Source organism: Panulirus ornatus, chromosome 58 (assembly GCF_036320965.1).
Source record: "Panulirus ornatus isolate Po-2019 chromosome 58, ASM3632096v1, whole genome shotgun sequence".
NCBI classification, from domain to species: Eukaryota; Metazoa; Arthropoda; class Malacostraca; order Decapoda; family Palinuridae; genus Panulirus; species Panulirus ornatus.
In genome coordinates, this window is record NC_092281.1 from 988,009 (window position 1) to 1,002,240 (window position 14,232).

Sequence of the window (14,232 nt, forward strand, 5' to 3'; positions counted from 1 at the left end):
GCCACGTCAGAATCCTTGGTCTATCCTGCCGTCATGTCTCGTTGATGCCACGTCAGAATCCTTGGTCTATCCTGCCATCATGTCTCGTTGATGCCACGTCAGAATCCTTGGTCTATCCTGCCGTCATGTCTCGTTGATGCCACGTCAGAATCCTTGGTCTATCCTGCCATCATGTCTCGTTGATGCCACGTCAGAATCCTTGGTCTATCCTGCCATCATGTCTCGGCTCCTCCTGAGTCCATGCAGTCCCCTTATGTTAGCATAGCTCCAAGGTTATCTCTTCTGACTATAGGCAACTTCTATGACACTTTCTCCATATGTCTCCTGCCAACTTCGTCCCCAGTGAAGTTTGAGAATCCTCATTGGCAAAAGCCTCACAACTTGACAATAAAAGCCCTAATGGCTCTGGCAGTCGACTGGCCTAAAGCCACTTAAACCAACACAAACCATGTCTTAAGTATCATTTCAAATTACTGACATCATCACTACAAAGCAATCTAGATATATTGATCATTAGTCCCATTATTGACATCATCCCAGGTTAATATGGCTACAGTGATTAGTTACTCAGTTACTGACATCTTCACTGCAGAGTAATACAACCATATTAATCATAGTTCACAGTGACTGACATCATCACTACAGAGTAATACAACCATATTAATCATAGTTCACAGTGACTGACATCTTCACTACAGAGTGATACAACCATATCAATCATAGTTCACAGTGACTGACATCTTCACTACAGAGTAATACAGCCATATTAATCATAGTTCAAAGTGACTGACATCATCACTACAGAGTAATACAACCATATTAATCATAGTTCACAGTTACTAACATCCTCACTACAGACTAATACAACCATATTAATCATAGTTCACAGTTACTAACATCATCACTACAGAGTAATACAACCATATTAATCATAGTTCACAGTTACTAACATCCTCACTACAGACTAATACAACCATATTAATCATAGTTCACAGTTACTAACATCATCACTACAGAGTAATACAACCATATCAATCATAGTTCACAGTTACTAACATCCTCACTACAGACTAATACAACCATATTAATCATAGTTCACAGTTACTAACATCATCACTACAGAGTAATACAACCATATTAATCATAGTTCACAGTTACTAACATCATCACTACAGAGTAATACAACCATATTAATCATAGTTCACAGTTACTAACATCCTCACTACAGACTAATACAACCATATTAATCATAGTTCACAGTTACTAACATCCTCACTACAGACTAATACAACCATATTAATCATAGTTCACAGTTACTAACATCCTCACTACAGACTAATACAACCATATTAATCATAGTTCACAGTTACTAACATCATCACTACAGAGTAATACAACCATATTAATCATAGTTCACAGTTACTAACATCCTCACTACAGACTAATACAACCATATTAATCATAGTTCACAGTTACTAACATCATCACTACAGAGTAATACAACCATATCAATCATAGTTCACAGTTACTAACATCCTCACTACAGACTAATACAACCATATTAATCATAGTTCACAGTTACTAACATCATCACTACAGAGTAATACAACCATATTAATCATAGTTCACAGTTACTAACATCATCACTACAGAGTAATACAACCATATTAATCATAGTTCACAGTTACTAACATCCTCACTACAGACTAATACAACCATATTAATCATAGTTCACAGTTACTAACATCCTCACTACAGACTAATACAACCATATTAATCATAGTTCACAGTTACTAACATCATCACTACAGAGTAATACAACCATATTAATCATAGTTCACAGTTACTAACATCCTCACTACAGACTAATACAACCATATTAATCATAGTTCACAGTTACTAACATCATCACTACAGAGTAATACAACCATATTAAGCAGAGTTCAAAGTGACTGACATCATCACTACAGAGTAATACAACCATATCAATCATAGTTCACAGTTGCTGACACCCATACTACAGTGATTTATCAACATTGATCATTATTCAAAGTCACTAACATCCTCACTACAGAGTAATTTAACCATAATGATTATTGTTTACAGTTTACGGACTCCCTCATGACAGATTAATACAACCATATTCATCACTATTCACAACTGCAACCATCAGTGCAGAGTGATACATCCATAATGATCATAACAGATTAATGTAACCAGATTGATCATTATGTGAAGGACTTGATATTATCATATCATTCTTCACAATTAATGGTTCATTATGAAATATTCTAACCACAATGATTCATTATTGTTTATGGTTATCAATATATTGTTCACTGAGGAATAATATACCAGTACTTCATGCATCCACTCACTGAGATCCTAACATATAGTTCTGTCATGTTTTATCATAACTACTGCTAACATCTTTACTAGAAGACAGTATAGCTCCATTCATTATTCATCTTATATAATACCTTTACTACGAAATATTCTTATACGATTGATATGATAATCCGGGAAATCATTCGGGGAAGATATGTTACTACCTTAGCTAAGATTAAGTTTCAAGGTGTATATAAAAATCGTTAATATCAGTCATAAATTTTTTCACAAACTTCAAACCACAGTTGACAACATGTTTACCCAGCTGATGATCGAGTGGGACACAGTCTCGCATATCTATAAGAAATTACGTTTGGTTCTGCTATGTATTTTGTTTGTCTAGTTGTTGTTGAGCAATGTGTAGAGGTAGACGGAGATGAGTTATGTGAGCGTTGCCCTACACTACCAGAACGTCTACGATAACACCTACAAGCAATTCTGGCTCTACAAACTGCCTCTCGTAGGACCTCACCTCCAGCCAGGTAGTTGGCTCCTGAAGCTCCCGATCCTCGAGATAATCTTCTACCAGGAGCAGAGTTTGGGGCCTCTGACACTGCAGGACTTGCATCATTCCTTCTGGAAGAGAGTGCCAATACTGGGTACCATGGTGACCATAAGGAGGACGCACCAACGCAAACAAGCCTTGAAAATTGCTACTGCGAAAATACAGGAACGGACCAGGTCAAGACGCGAGCTCATTGCATGTGTGTGTACCCTGGTCGTCCTCCAGGTAATGTGTACATCATTTATCTTCGTCTATACCAGGCAACCCAGGCCCGCTGATAGGGTCGTCTCTCGTCCCTTTGACGCTGGTGGAACTCGATCTGCTGAAGCTGAAGTGATGGTACCTGACGCTGAAGTTGATCGTCCCCGTGAAGCTGAGGTGGTGCCCAAGACAGAAGAGGAGCCACATCCCCCAGCACCCGTCCTGGCCCAACCTGTCAAGTGGAATATTACAAGTGCCAACCGAGGAAGGAAGGCAGTCGTCCATCTTAACACCGTGGGTGAACATCCTCTTGACCAGATAGAAATGGAGCTCGACATGGGCCACCACCCTCCTGAACCAGACCGGATTGTGGACCTTGTGACGCAGTTCATATCCCCAGCGTCAGCTTGGGACGACAGTGTGTCTGATGCCTCTAAGATCATAATTAAACAGATGATCAAGACGTACAACAGACCCGTCCATGATATACCAGCTGAGATAATGATCCAACAGGTGATCGAGACGTACAACAGACCCGTCCGCAGTATGCCTGCTTGAGGCGTGTGTCAGTGATGATCTAATACTTAGCATTATGATTTTCTTGTATATTTTCTCTCTATATAATGATACAGACAGACAGATGGGTCACACTTCAGTGAAAATTTTTTTTGGCCTCACACTTCGCCATTTCCCACTTTAGCGAGATAGCACCAGGAACAGACGAAGAAATAGTCTCTATCTGTCATGTGTAATGCACCGACGCTACCTCGCTGAAGTAGGAAACGGCGATCAATAGTATGAAATGAATTCATATATATATATATATATATATATATATATATATATATATATATATTATATTATATTATTTTTTTTTATTATACTTTGTCGCTGTCTCCCGCGTTTGCGAGGTAGCGCAAGGAAACAGACGAAAGAAATGGCCCAACCCCCCCCCCCATACACATGTATATACATACGTCCACACACGCAAATATACATACCTACACAGCTTTCCATGGTTTACCCCAGACGCTTCACATGCCCTGCTTCAATCCACTGACAGCACGTCAACCCCGGTATACCACATCGCTCCAATTCACTCTATTCCTTGCCCTCCTTTCACCCTCCTGCATGTTCAGGCCCCGATCACACAAAATCTTTTTCACTCCATCTTTCCACCTCCAATTTGGTCTCCCTCTTCTCCTCGTTCCCTCCACCTCCGACACATATATCCTCTTGGTCAATCTTTCCTCTCATCCTCTCCATGTGCCCAAACCACTTCAAAACACCCTCTTCTGCTCTCTCAACCACGCTCTTTTTATTTCCACACATTCTTACCCTTACGTTACTCACTCGATCAAACCACCTCACACCACACATTGTCCTCAAACATCTCATTTCCAGCACATCCATCCTCCTGCGCACAACTCTATCCATAGCCCACGCCTCGCAACCATACAACATTGTTGGAACCACTATTCCTTCAAACATACCCATTTTTGCTTTCCGAGATAATGTTCTCGACTTCCACACATTCTTCAAGGCCCCCAGGATTTTCGCCCCCTCCCCCACCCTATGATCCACTTCCGCTTCCATGGTTCCATCCGCTGCCAGATCCACTCCCAGATATCTAAAACACTTCACTTCCTCCAGTTTTTCTCCATTCAAACTCACCTCCCAATTGACTTGACCCTCAACCCTACTGTACCTAATAACCTTGCTCTTATTCACATTTACTCTTAACTTTCTTCTTCCACACACTTTTCCAAACTCAGTCACCAGCTTCTGCAGTTTCTCACATGAATCAGCCACCAGCGCTGTATCATCAGCGAACAACAACTGACTCACTTCCCAAGCTCTCTCATCCCCAACAGACTTCATACTTGCCCCTCTTTCCAAAACTCTTGCATTCACCTCCCTAACAACCCCATCCATAAACAAATTAAACAACCATGGAGACATCACACACCCCTGCCGCAAACCTACATTCACTGAGAACCAATCACTTTCCTCTCTTCCTACACGTACACATGCCTTACATCCTCGATAAAAACTTTTCACTGCTTCTAACAACTTGCCTCCCACACCATATATTCTTAATACCTTCCACAGAGCATCTCTATCAACTCTATCATATGCCTTCTCCAGATCCATAAATGCTACATACAAATCCATTTGCTTTTCTAAGTATTTCTCACATAGATATATAGATATATAGATAGATAGATAGATAGATAGACAGATAGATAGATAGATACATAGATATCTGTGTGTGTGTGTGTGTGTGTGTGTGTGTGTGTGTGTGTGTGTGCGTGTGTATTAGTAAAATGGCAAAGATTTGATGAAATTTATGAGGGTTGGGATGCGATTGCTAAAGACGAAAGTCCAGCCATATTATACTTTTTACAGTGCACTATGATATTTCCGTAAATTTACTGTAATTGCATTTAAGACATAGTTGTTTAAGGAAGCAGATGAAAAACTGTGAAGTGAATGTAGTTTCACCGGTGTTGTGAGGTTAACCGACCGACACACGTGTTGTAAACATTGGAGACATTGTACGATCATAGAGCCATAGCAACTTTATAACCTCATACAGTTATTTGTGAGTATCATCTCCATTTGATTACGCTCGTTAGTTACTTGTTACTAAGTTCAGTTCAGTAACGTGTGTTATTAGGCGTTATATTCTACCTGAGATGTAGTATAGATAACGTTGCTACACAGCAGTGTGTGTCACACGTTATGTGGCCAGACGGTTGTCACCCGTTGTGAAATCAGACGACTGCGTTACCTTTTTCTGTGGCTTCATAGGTATATATCACCCGTTATATGGCGAGATAGTGTTTCCCGTTATGATAACAGACGGCTGTGTTACCTGTTATATGACCAGACAGCTGTGTCACCCGTTGTGTGGTAAGGCGGCTGTCACCCGTTATGTGGCTAGACAGCAGTGTCACCCGTTATGTGGCTAGATAACTGTGTCACCCGTTATGTAGCTAGACAGTAGTGTCACCCTTTATGTGGCTAGACAGCTGTGTCACCCATTATGTAGCTAGACAGCAGTGTCACCCTTTATGTGGCTAGTCATGTGTCACCCGTTATGTGGCTAGACAGCAGTGTCACCCGTTATGTGGCTAGACAGTAGTGTCACCCGTTATGTGGCGAGACAGCAGTGTCGCCCGTTATGTGGCTAGACTACTGTGCCACCCATTATGTGGCTAGACTACTGTGTCGCCCATTATGTGGCGAGACAGCAGTGTCACCCGTTATGTGGCCAGACAGCAGTGTCACCCGTTATGTGGCCAGACAGCAGTGTCACCCATTATGTGGCTAGACTACTGTGTCACCCATTATGTGGCGAGACAGCAGTGTCACCCATTATGTGGCTAGACAGCAGTGTCACCCTTTATGTAGCTAGTCATCTGTGTCACCCGTTATGTGGTCATGTGCATCTTATGATTTAAGAGAAAAAGAATGTAATAGACAATGTAATTGGAGTTTATAAAAACATGAGAGGAGTTTTTCTTCTTTCTTCTTTCATGTTTGATTATTTTACCATGTTGGTGAGATAATGCTAGGGACAGCCTAAGATCCGCTTACATCCATGCACATCTTTCACCCTCCTCGTTAGAGGATCCAGTCCCAGACATCACCAAATCAAGGCCCAGACCTTTCATTCGTGTTTTTTGTTGTGAGATGGAAGAACTAATTGTTTTCAAAGGATTGGAACAAGTGGTACGATTTGGGGTCTATTTCTAGGGGGAAAAGGGAGGAAATAGTTACTTGTTGATTATTTTCATCTTTTACATAAAATATGTATGAAATGTCAATAATTAATGACGTGACTTGCAGCATTTCAAGATGGAAAAGGTGTGTGTTTTGAACTTTGGTGTTTATATGTGAATGATTAGTTGTTACTTCCCCTCTACTTTTGCTATCACTTAATTGAATAAACAAAGTGTTGACAGTCAACATTGAGGAGAGAATGAATATTTAATAAGTTGGTACTAAGTGTTCTGTGTATTAGTAGAAATAGGTGATTAATTTATGTAAAATTAAGAAACACACTTGTCAGATATTAACAGAACATGTAGAAAGTCAACAAACTTTAACTAGTTGCCTAAATGATAGATGTATAGTAGCATTTGATTTGTCTGTTGCTGAGGATGGCATGGTTGCTTGGTCTGTTATCTATTTACCGACATTAGGCATCAATTTCTTGGTGCTCATTTGGGGATATGATGTATATTTCACTTAAAATATTGATCATTAAGATTAATCTTAAATGCAAGAGAGGTTAAGATTGGTTTTTGCAGGTTTTATTGATCTATTTTGTAGCTTTACATTAATTAATCACTCTTACCAGTAAATCTCAAAATTAGGCAGTGGTTTAGTCCAAGCATCCTGGGTGTGTGAGATTGTACCTGTACATCTCAAATATATTAAGAATATATGGTGTGGGAGGCAAGTTGTTAGAAGCAGTGAAAAGTTTTTATCGAGGATGTAAGGCATGTGTACGTGTAGGAAGAGAGGACAGTGATTGGTTCTCAGTGAATGTAGGTTTGCGGCAGGGGTGTGTGATGTCTCCATGGTTGTTTAATTTGTTTATGGATGGGGTTGTTAGGGAGGTGAATGCAAGAGTTTTGGAAAGAGGGGCAAGTATGAAGTCTGCTGGGGATGAGAGAGCTTGGGAAGTGAGTCAGTTGTTGTTCGCTGATGATACAGCGCTGGTGGCTGATTCATGTGAGAAACTACAGAAGCTGGTGACTGAGTTTGGTAAAGTGTGTGAAAGAAGAAAGTTAAAGAGTAAATGTGAATAAGAGCAAGGTTATTAGGTACAGTAGGGTTGAGGGTCAAGTCAATTGGGAGGTAAGTTTGAATGGAGAAAAACTGGAGGAAGTAAAGTGTTTTAGATACCTGGGAGTGGATCTGGCAGCGGATGGAACCATGGAAGCGGAAGTGGATCATAGGGTGGGGGAGGGGGCGAAAATTCTGGGAGCCTTGAAGAATGTGTGGAAGTCGAGAACATTATCTCGGAAAGCAAAATGGGTATGTTTGAAGGAATAGTGGTTCCAACAATGTTGTATGGTTACGAGGCGTGGGCTATGGATAGAGTTGTGCGCAGGAGGATGGATGTGCTGGAAATGAGATATTTGAGGACAATGTGTGGTGTGAGGTGGTTTGATCGAGTAAGTAACGTAAGGGTAAGAGAGATGTGTGGAAATAAAAAGAGCATGGTTGAGAGAGCAGAAGAGGGTGTTTTGAAATGGTTTGGGCACATGGAGAGAATGAGTGAGGAAAGGTTGACCAAGAGGATATATGTGTCAGAGGTGGAGGGAACGAGGAGAAGTGGGAGACCAAATTGAAGGTGGAAAGATGGAGTGAAAAAGATTTTGTGTGATCAGGGCCTGAACATGCAGGAGGGTGAAAGGAGGGCTAGGAATAGAGTGAATTGGATCGATGTGGTATACCGGGGTTGACGTGCTGTCAGTGGATTGAATCAGGGCATGTGAAGCGTCTGGGGTAAACCATGGAAAGCTGTGTAGGTATGCATATTTTGCGTGTGTGGACATATGTATATACATGTGTATGGGGGTGGGTTGGGCCATTTCTTCGTCTGTTTCCTTGCGCTACCTCGCAAACGCGGGAGACAGCGACAAAGCAAAAAAAAAAATAAAAAAATCTCAAAATGATCATTTGCCTATTACCTATAAAAACTTTTGATAAAATTGGAAACAGAGAGTCTGGTTATCTCACAGGCAAGGCTTTGACAGTTTTCAAGACTGATGGAATTGCCTACATGTTTGTTTTTTATATTTATTATCATTTGCATATTCAGAAGTTCATTTTAGACTTTAAATGTCATATTGGTTTGCCCCAGGTTAAGTTGAAGACAGCAAGATGGGGAAGACTATCAAAAGAGCCAAGAAGAAGGAGGGATTTTCCAAATCCACCAGTTCCATGAATCCTGATCGGCCACGTGATAAGGTAAGGATAAAGTGCGGAGCTTGCCATTTTTCAGTATATTGAGTAAATTTATGTTATCGTCAATGACGTACTTGTATATACAGATGACTCCTGACTTGCAGTGATTTGACCTATGATTTTTTGAATTTGTGATGGTGCAATAGCATTACACATTCAGTAGAAACTATACTTCGAATTTTGAATTTTTATCTTTTTCTGAGCTAGCACTATGTGGTGCGTTACTCTCTCATGATGATGTGCATTGACAGTAAGCCGCAATTTCCAGTCAGCCAATGGATTGTGAGAGTAAACATCCATTACTCTGCAGTTTACTGTTGCCAGCATTTTTTTATTTTGTGTTTTCGCATCACATCGTGTTTACAAAATGCCTATCTCTGTCTCCTGCGTCTGGTGAGAAGAAGAGGAAGGCATTTACTCTTGAGATGAAATTACAGATAATTGCCCAACATGAAGTTATACCCAAGGCATTTGCTGCTATCAGCAGAGATGTACCAGTGTTAGAAGAAATGGTCTGCAGTTATGAGAGATTCACAAGAACTGACAGGCAGATATAGGATGTTCTTGCTTGTTCTAGAGATATGAACAAAAGGAAAACTATATAGTCAGCATGATATCTCCTTGAAGAAATCTAAACCATCAAGTGTCGATGCCTTAGTGTCTTTTACAAGCTATTCTTGAGCCTCATCAGAAGAAATTGATGACCCTGTCAATGTGGCATCCTCATCATGTAGCAGTTCATTTGAAATTGATGACCCTGTCAATGTGGCATCCTCATCATCTAGCAGTTAGTTTTAATGTTATATGCTTCTAACATTCTTCAGGCTCACTGTGCTCTCAACTGTGTACTTTATTGGTGAGTACCCATGCAACCATTGTTTTTTATTTTATTTTCAGTGCAGTATTCAATAAATTACATGAGATATTCAACAATGTTATAAAATAGACTCTGTTTTAGATGATTTTGTCATGCTGTAAGCTAATGTAAGTGTTCTGAGAACATTTAAGGTAGGCTAGGTTAAGGTGTGATGTTCAGTAGGTTAGATGTACAGTATTATATGTATTTTCGACATACAACATTTTCAACTTGCAATGGGTTTATCAGAACTTAACCTCATCATAAGTCAAGGAGCATATGTACAGTTATCAGGAAAACCTTCGTGTGTTGGTACTGGGGCTTTGAAAAATGCTTTGACATTGATGGCACAGTAAAGAAATTCTCTTCCCCAGAGGCCTGTTGCCAATGCAGTGCTATACATATACTATCAGGAAGTCAAAGGATGATTATATAAACAAGTATAATTTAGGTATTAGTTAAGGTAAAATCATTAGTAGCATAAGTTTTATTCAATGATCCTAGAGATATTGCATATATTCCCTATCCCCAGGGATAGGGGAGAAAGAATTCTTCCCATGCATTTCCCGCGTGTTGTAGAAGGCAACTAAAGAGGACAGGAGCGGGGGATAGAAACCCTCCCCTTCTTGTATTTTAACTTTCTAAAAGGGGAAACAGAAGAAGGAGTCATGCGGGGAGTGCTCATCCTCCTCGAAGGCTCAGATTGGGGTGTCTAAATGTGTGTGGATGTAACCAAGATGAGAAAAAAGGAGAGATAGGTAGTATATTTGAGGAAAGGAACATAGATGCTTCGGCTCTGAGTAAAACGAAGCTCAAGGGTAAAGATGAAGAGTGGTTTGGGAATGTCTTGGGAGTAAAGTCAGGGGTTGGTGAGAGGACAAGATCAAAGGAAGGAGTAGCACTACTCCTGAAGCAGGAGTTGTGGGAGTATGTGATAGAGTGTTAGAAAGTAAACTCTAGATTTATATGAGTAAAACTGAAAGTGGATGGAGAGAGATGGGTGATTATTGGTGCCTATGCACCTGGTCATGTGAGACAAGTGTTTTAAGAGCAGCTGAGTGAGTGTGTTAGCAGCTTTGATGCACGAGACCAGGTCATAGTGATGGGTGATTTGAATGCAAAGGTGAGTAATGAGGCAGTTGAGGGTATAATTGGTGTACATGGGGTGGTCAGTGTTGTAAATGGAAATGGTGAAGAGCTTGTAGCTTTGTGTGCTGAAAAAGGACCGGTGATTGAGAATACCTGGTTTAAAAAGAGAGATACATAAGTATACAGAAGTAGGAGAAATGGCCAGAGAGCGTTATTGGATAACGTGTTAATTGATAGGCGTGTAAACGAGAGACTTGTGGATGTTAATGTGCTGAGTGGAGCAACAGAAGGGATGTTTAGACATTATCTTTTGGAGGTGAAGGTGAAGATTTGTAGAGGCTTTAAGAAAAGAAGAGAGTGGTGAGAGTAAGTGAGCTTGGAAAGCAGACTTGTGTAAGGAAGTACCAGGAGAGATTGAGTGCAGAATGGAAAAAGGTGATAGCAAAAGATGTAAGGGGAGTGGGGGGAGGAATGGGATGTATTTAGGGAAGCAGTGATGGGTTGCACAAAAGATGCTTGTGGCATGAAAAAGGTGGGAGGTGGGAAGATTAGAAAGGGTAGTGAGTGGTGGGATGAAGAAGTAAGATTATTAGTGAAAGAGAAGAGAGAGGCGTTTGGGAGATTTTTTCAGGTAAGTAATGCGAATGACTGGGAGATGTATAAAAGAAAGAGGCAGGAGGTCAAGAGAAAGGTGCAAGAGGTGAAAAAAAGAGGGCAAATGAGAGTTGGGGTGAGAGAGTATCATTAAATTTTAGGGAGAATTAAAAAGATGTTTTGGAAGGAGGTAAATAAAGTGCGTAAGACAGGAGAACAAATGGGAACATCGGTGAAGGGGGCAAATGGGGAGGTAATAACAAGTAGTGTTGAAGTGAGAAGATGGAGTGAGTATTCTGAAGGTTTGTTGAATGTGTTTGATGATAGAGTGGCAGATATAGGGTGTTTTGGGTGAGGTTGTGTGCAGGTGAGAGGGTCAGGGAGAATGGTTTAGTAAAGAGAGAAGGGGTAGTGAAAGCTTTGTGGAAGATGAAAGCTGGCAAGGTGGCGGGTTTGGATGGTATTGCAGTGGAATTTATTAAAAAAGGTGGTGACACTGTTGTTGACTGGTTGGTAAGGATATTCAATGTATGTATGATTCATGATGAAGTGCCTGAAGATTGGCAGAATGCGTGTGTAGTGCCATTGTATAAAGGCAAAGGGGATAAAGGTGAGTGTTCAAATTACAGAGGTATAAGTTTGTTGAGTATACCTGGGAAATTATATGGGAGGGTATTGATTGAGAGGGTAAAGGCATGTACAGAGCATCAGATTGGGGAAGAGCAGTGTGGTTTCAGAAGTGGTAGAGGATGTGTGGATCAGGTGTTTGCTTTGAAGAATGTGTGCGAGAGATACTTTGAAAAATAGATGGATTTGTATGTAGCATTTAGGGATCTGGAGAGGGCATATGATAGAGTGGATAGAGATGCTCTGTGGAAGGTATTAAGAGTATATGGTGTGGGAGGCAAGTTGCTAGAAGCAGTGAAAAGTTTTTATTGAGGATGTAAGGCATGTGTACGTGTAGGAAGAGAGGAAAGTGATTGGTTCTCAGTGAATGTCATTTTGTGGCAGGGGTGTGTGATGTCTCCATGGTTGTTTAATTTGTTTATGGATGGGTTTGTTAGGGAGGTGAATGCAGGAGTTTTGGAGAGAGGGGCAAGTATGCAGTCTGTTGTGGATGAGAGAGGTTGGGAAGTGAGTCAGTTGTTCGCTGATGATACAGCACTGATGGGTGATTCGTGTGAGAAACTGCAGAAGCTGGTGACTGAGTTTAGTAAAGTGTGTGAAAGAAGGAAGTTGAGATTAAATGTGAATAAGAGCATGGTTATTAGGTTCAGTAGGGTTGAAGGACAAGTTAATTGGGAAGTAAGTTTGAATGGAGATAAACTGGAGGAAGTTAAGTGTTTTAGATATCTGGGAGTGGATTTAGCAGTGAATGGAACTCTGGAAGCAGAAGTGAGTCACATGATGGGGTAGGGAGCGAAGGTTCTGGGAGCATTGAAGAACGTGTGGAAGGCGAGAATATTATCTCGGAGAGCAGAAATGGGTATGTTTGAAGGAATAGTGGTTCCAATAATGTCATCCCAATTCACTCTATTCCTTGCATGCCTCACCCTCCTGCACGTTCAGGCTCAGAATGCTTGAAATCTTTTTCTCTCCATCATCCTTCCTCATCCAGTTTGGTCTCCTGCTTCTCCTTGTTCCCTCCACCTCTAACACATATATCCTCTTTGTCAACCTTTCCTTGCTCATTCTTTCCATATGTCCAAACCATTTCAACACAACCTCTTCTGCTCTCTCATCCACACCCTTTTTATTACCACACATCTTTCTTACCCTTTCATTACTTACTTGATCAAACCACCTCACACCGCATATTGTCCTCAAACATTTCATTTCCAACACATCCACCCTCCTCCATGCAACCCTATCTATAGCCCATGCCTTGCAACCATATGTTATTGTTGTTCCTTCAAACATACCCATTTTTGCTCCGAGATGAAGTTCTCTCTTTCCATAGATTCTTCATCGCTTCCAGAACTTTCATCCCCCTCATCCTATGACTCAGTTCCACATCCATGGTTCCACTCACTGCTAAGTCTACTCCCAGGTATCTAAAACACTTCACTTCCTCCAGTTTTTCTCCTTTCAAACTCACATCCCAGCTCTCTTGTCCCTCAACTCTACTGAACCTAATAACCTTGCTTTTATTTACATTTACTCTCAACTTTCTCCTTTCACACTTTTTTCCAAACTCAGTCATCAATTTTTACAGTTTGTCACTTGAAACAGCCACCAGTGCTGTATCATCGGTGAACAACAATTGACTCACTTCCCAGGCTCTCTCATCCCCAACAGACTGCATACTCACCCCTCCCTCCAAAACTCTTGTATTTACCTTCCTAACCACCCCGTCCATAGCCAAATTAAACAACCATGATGACATCACACACCCCTGCCACAGACCAACCTTCACTTGGAGCCAATCACTCTCCTTTCTTCCTACTTGTACACATACTTTACACCCTTGATAAAGGCTTTTTGCTGCTTCTAGCAGCTTACCTCTCACACTATATATTCTTAATACCTTCCACAGAGCATGTCTATCAATTCTATTATATGCCTTCTCCAGATCCATAAATGGCACATAGATCCATCTGTTTTCTAAGTA

General features: G+C 40.8%; 1 protein-coding gene across 1 annotated transcript in view; it reads left to right on the plus strand.

Moving 5' to 3' along the window:
* The first annotated feature begins 5,588 nt into the window (after nucleotides 1–5,588).
* Nucleotides 5,589–14,232, plus strand: part of Ns2 (nucleostemin 2) — a 39,810-nt gene continuing 31,166 nt past the window's right edge. The window contains exons 1-2 of the mRNA XM_071695785.1: nucleotides 5,589–5,699; nucleotides 8,979–9,085. Coding sequence (XP_071551886.1) covers nucleotides 8,999–9,085 — 87 coding nt within the window. The 5' untranslated portion in view covers nucleotides 5,589–5,699; nucleotides 8,979–8,998. The remainder of the gene's footprint in view (nucleotides 5,700–8,978; nucleotides 9,086–14,232) is intronic.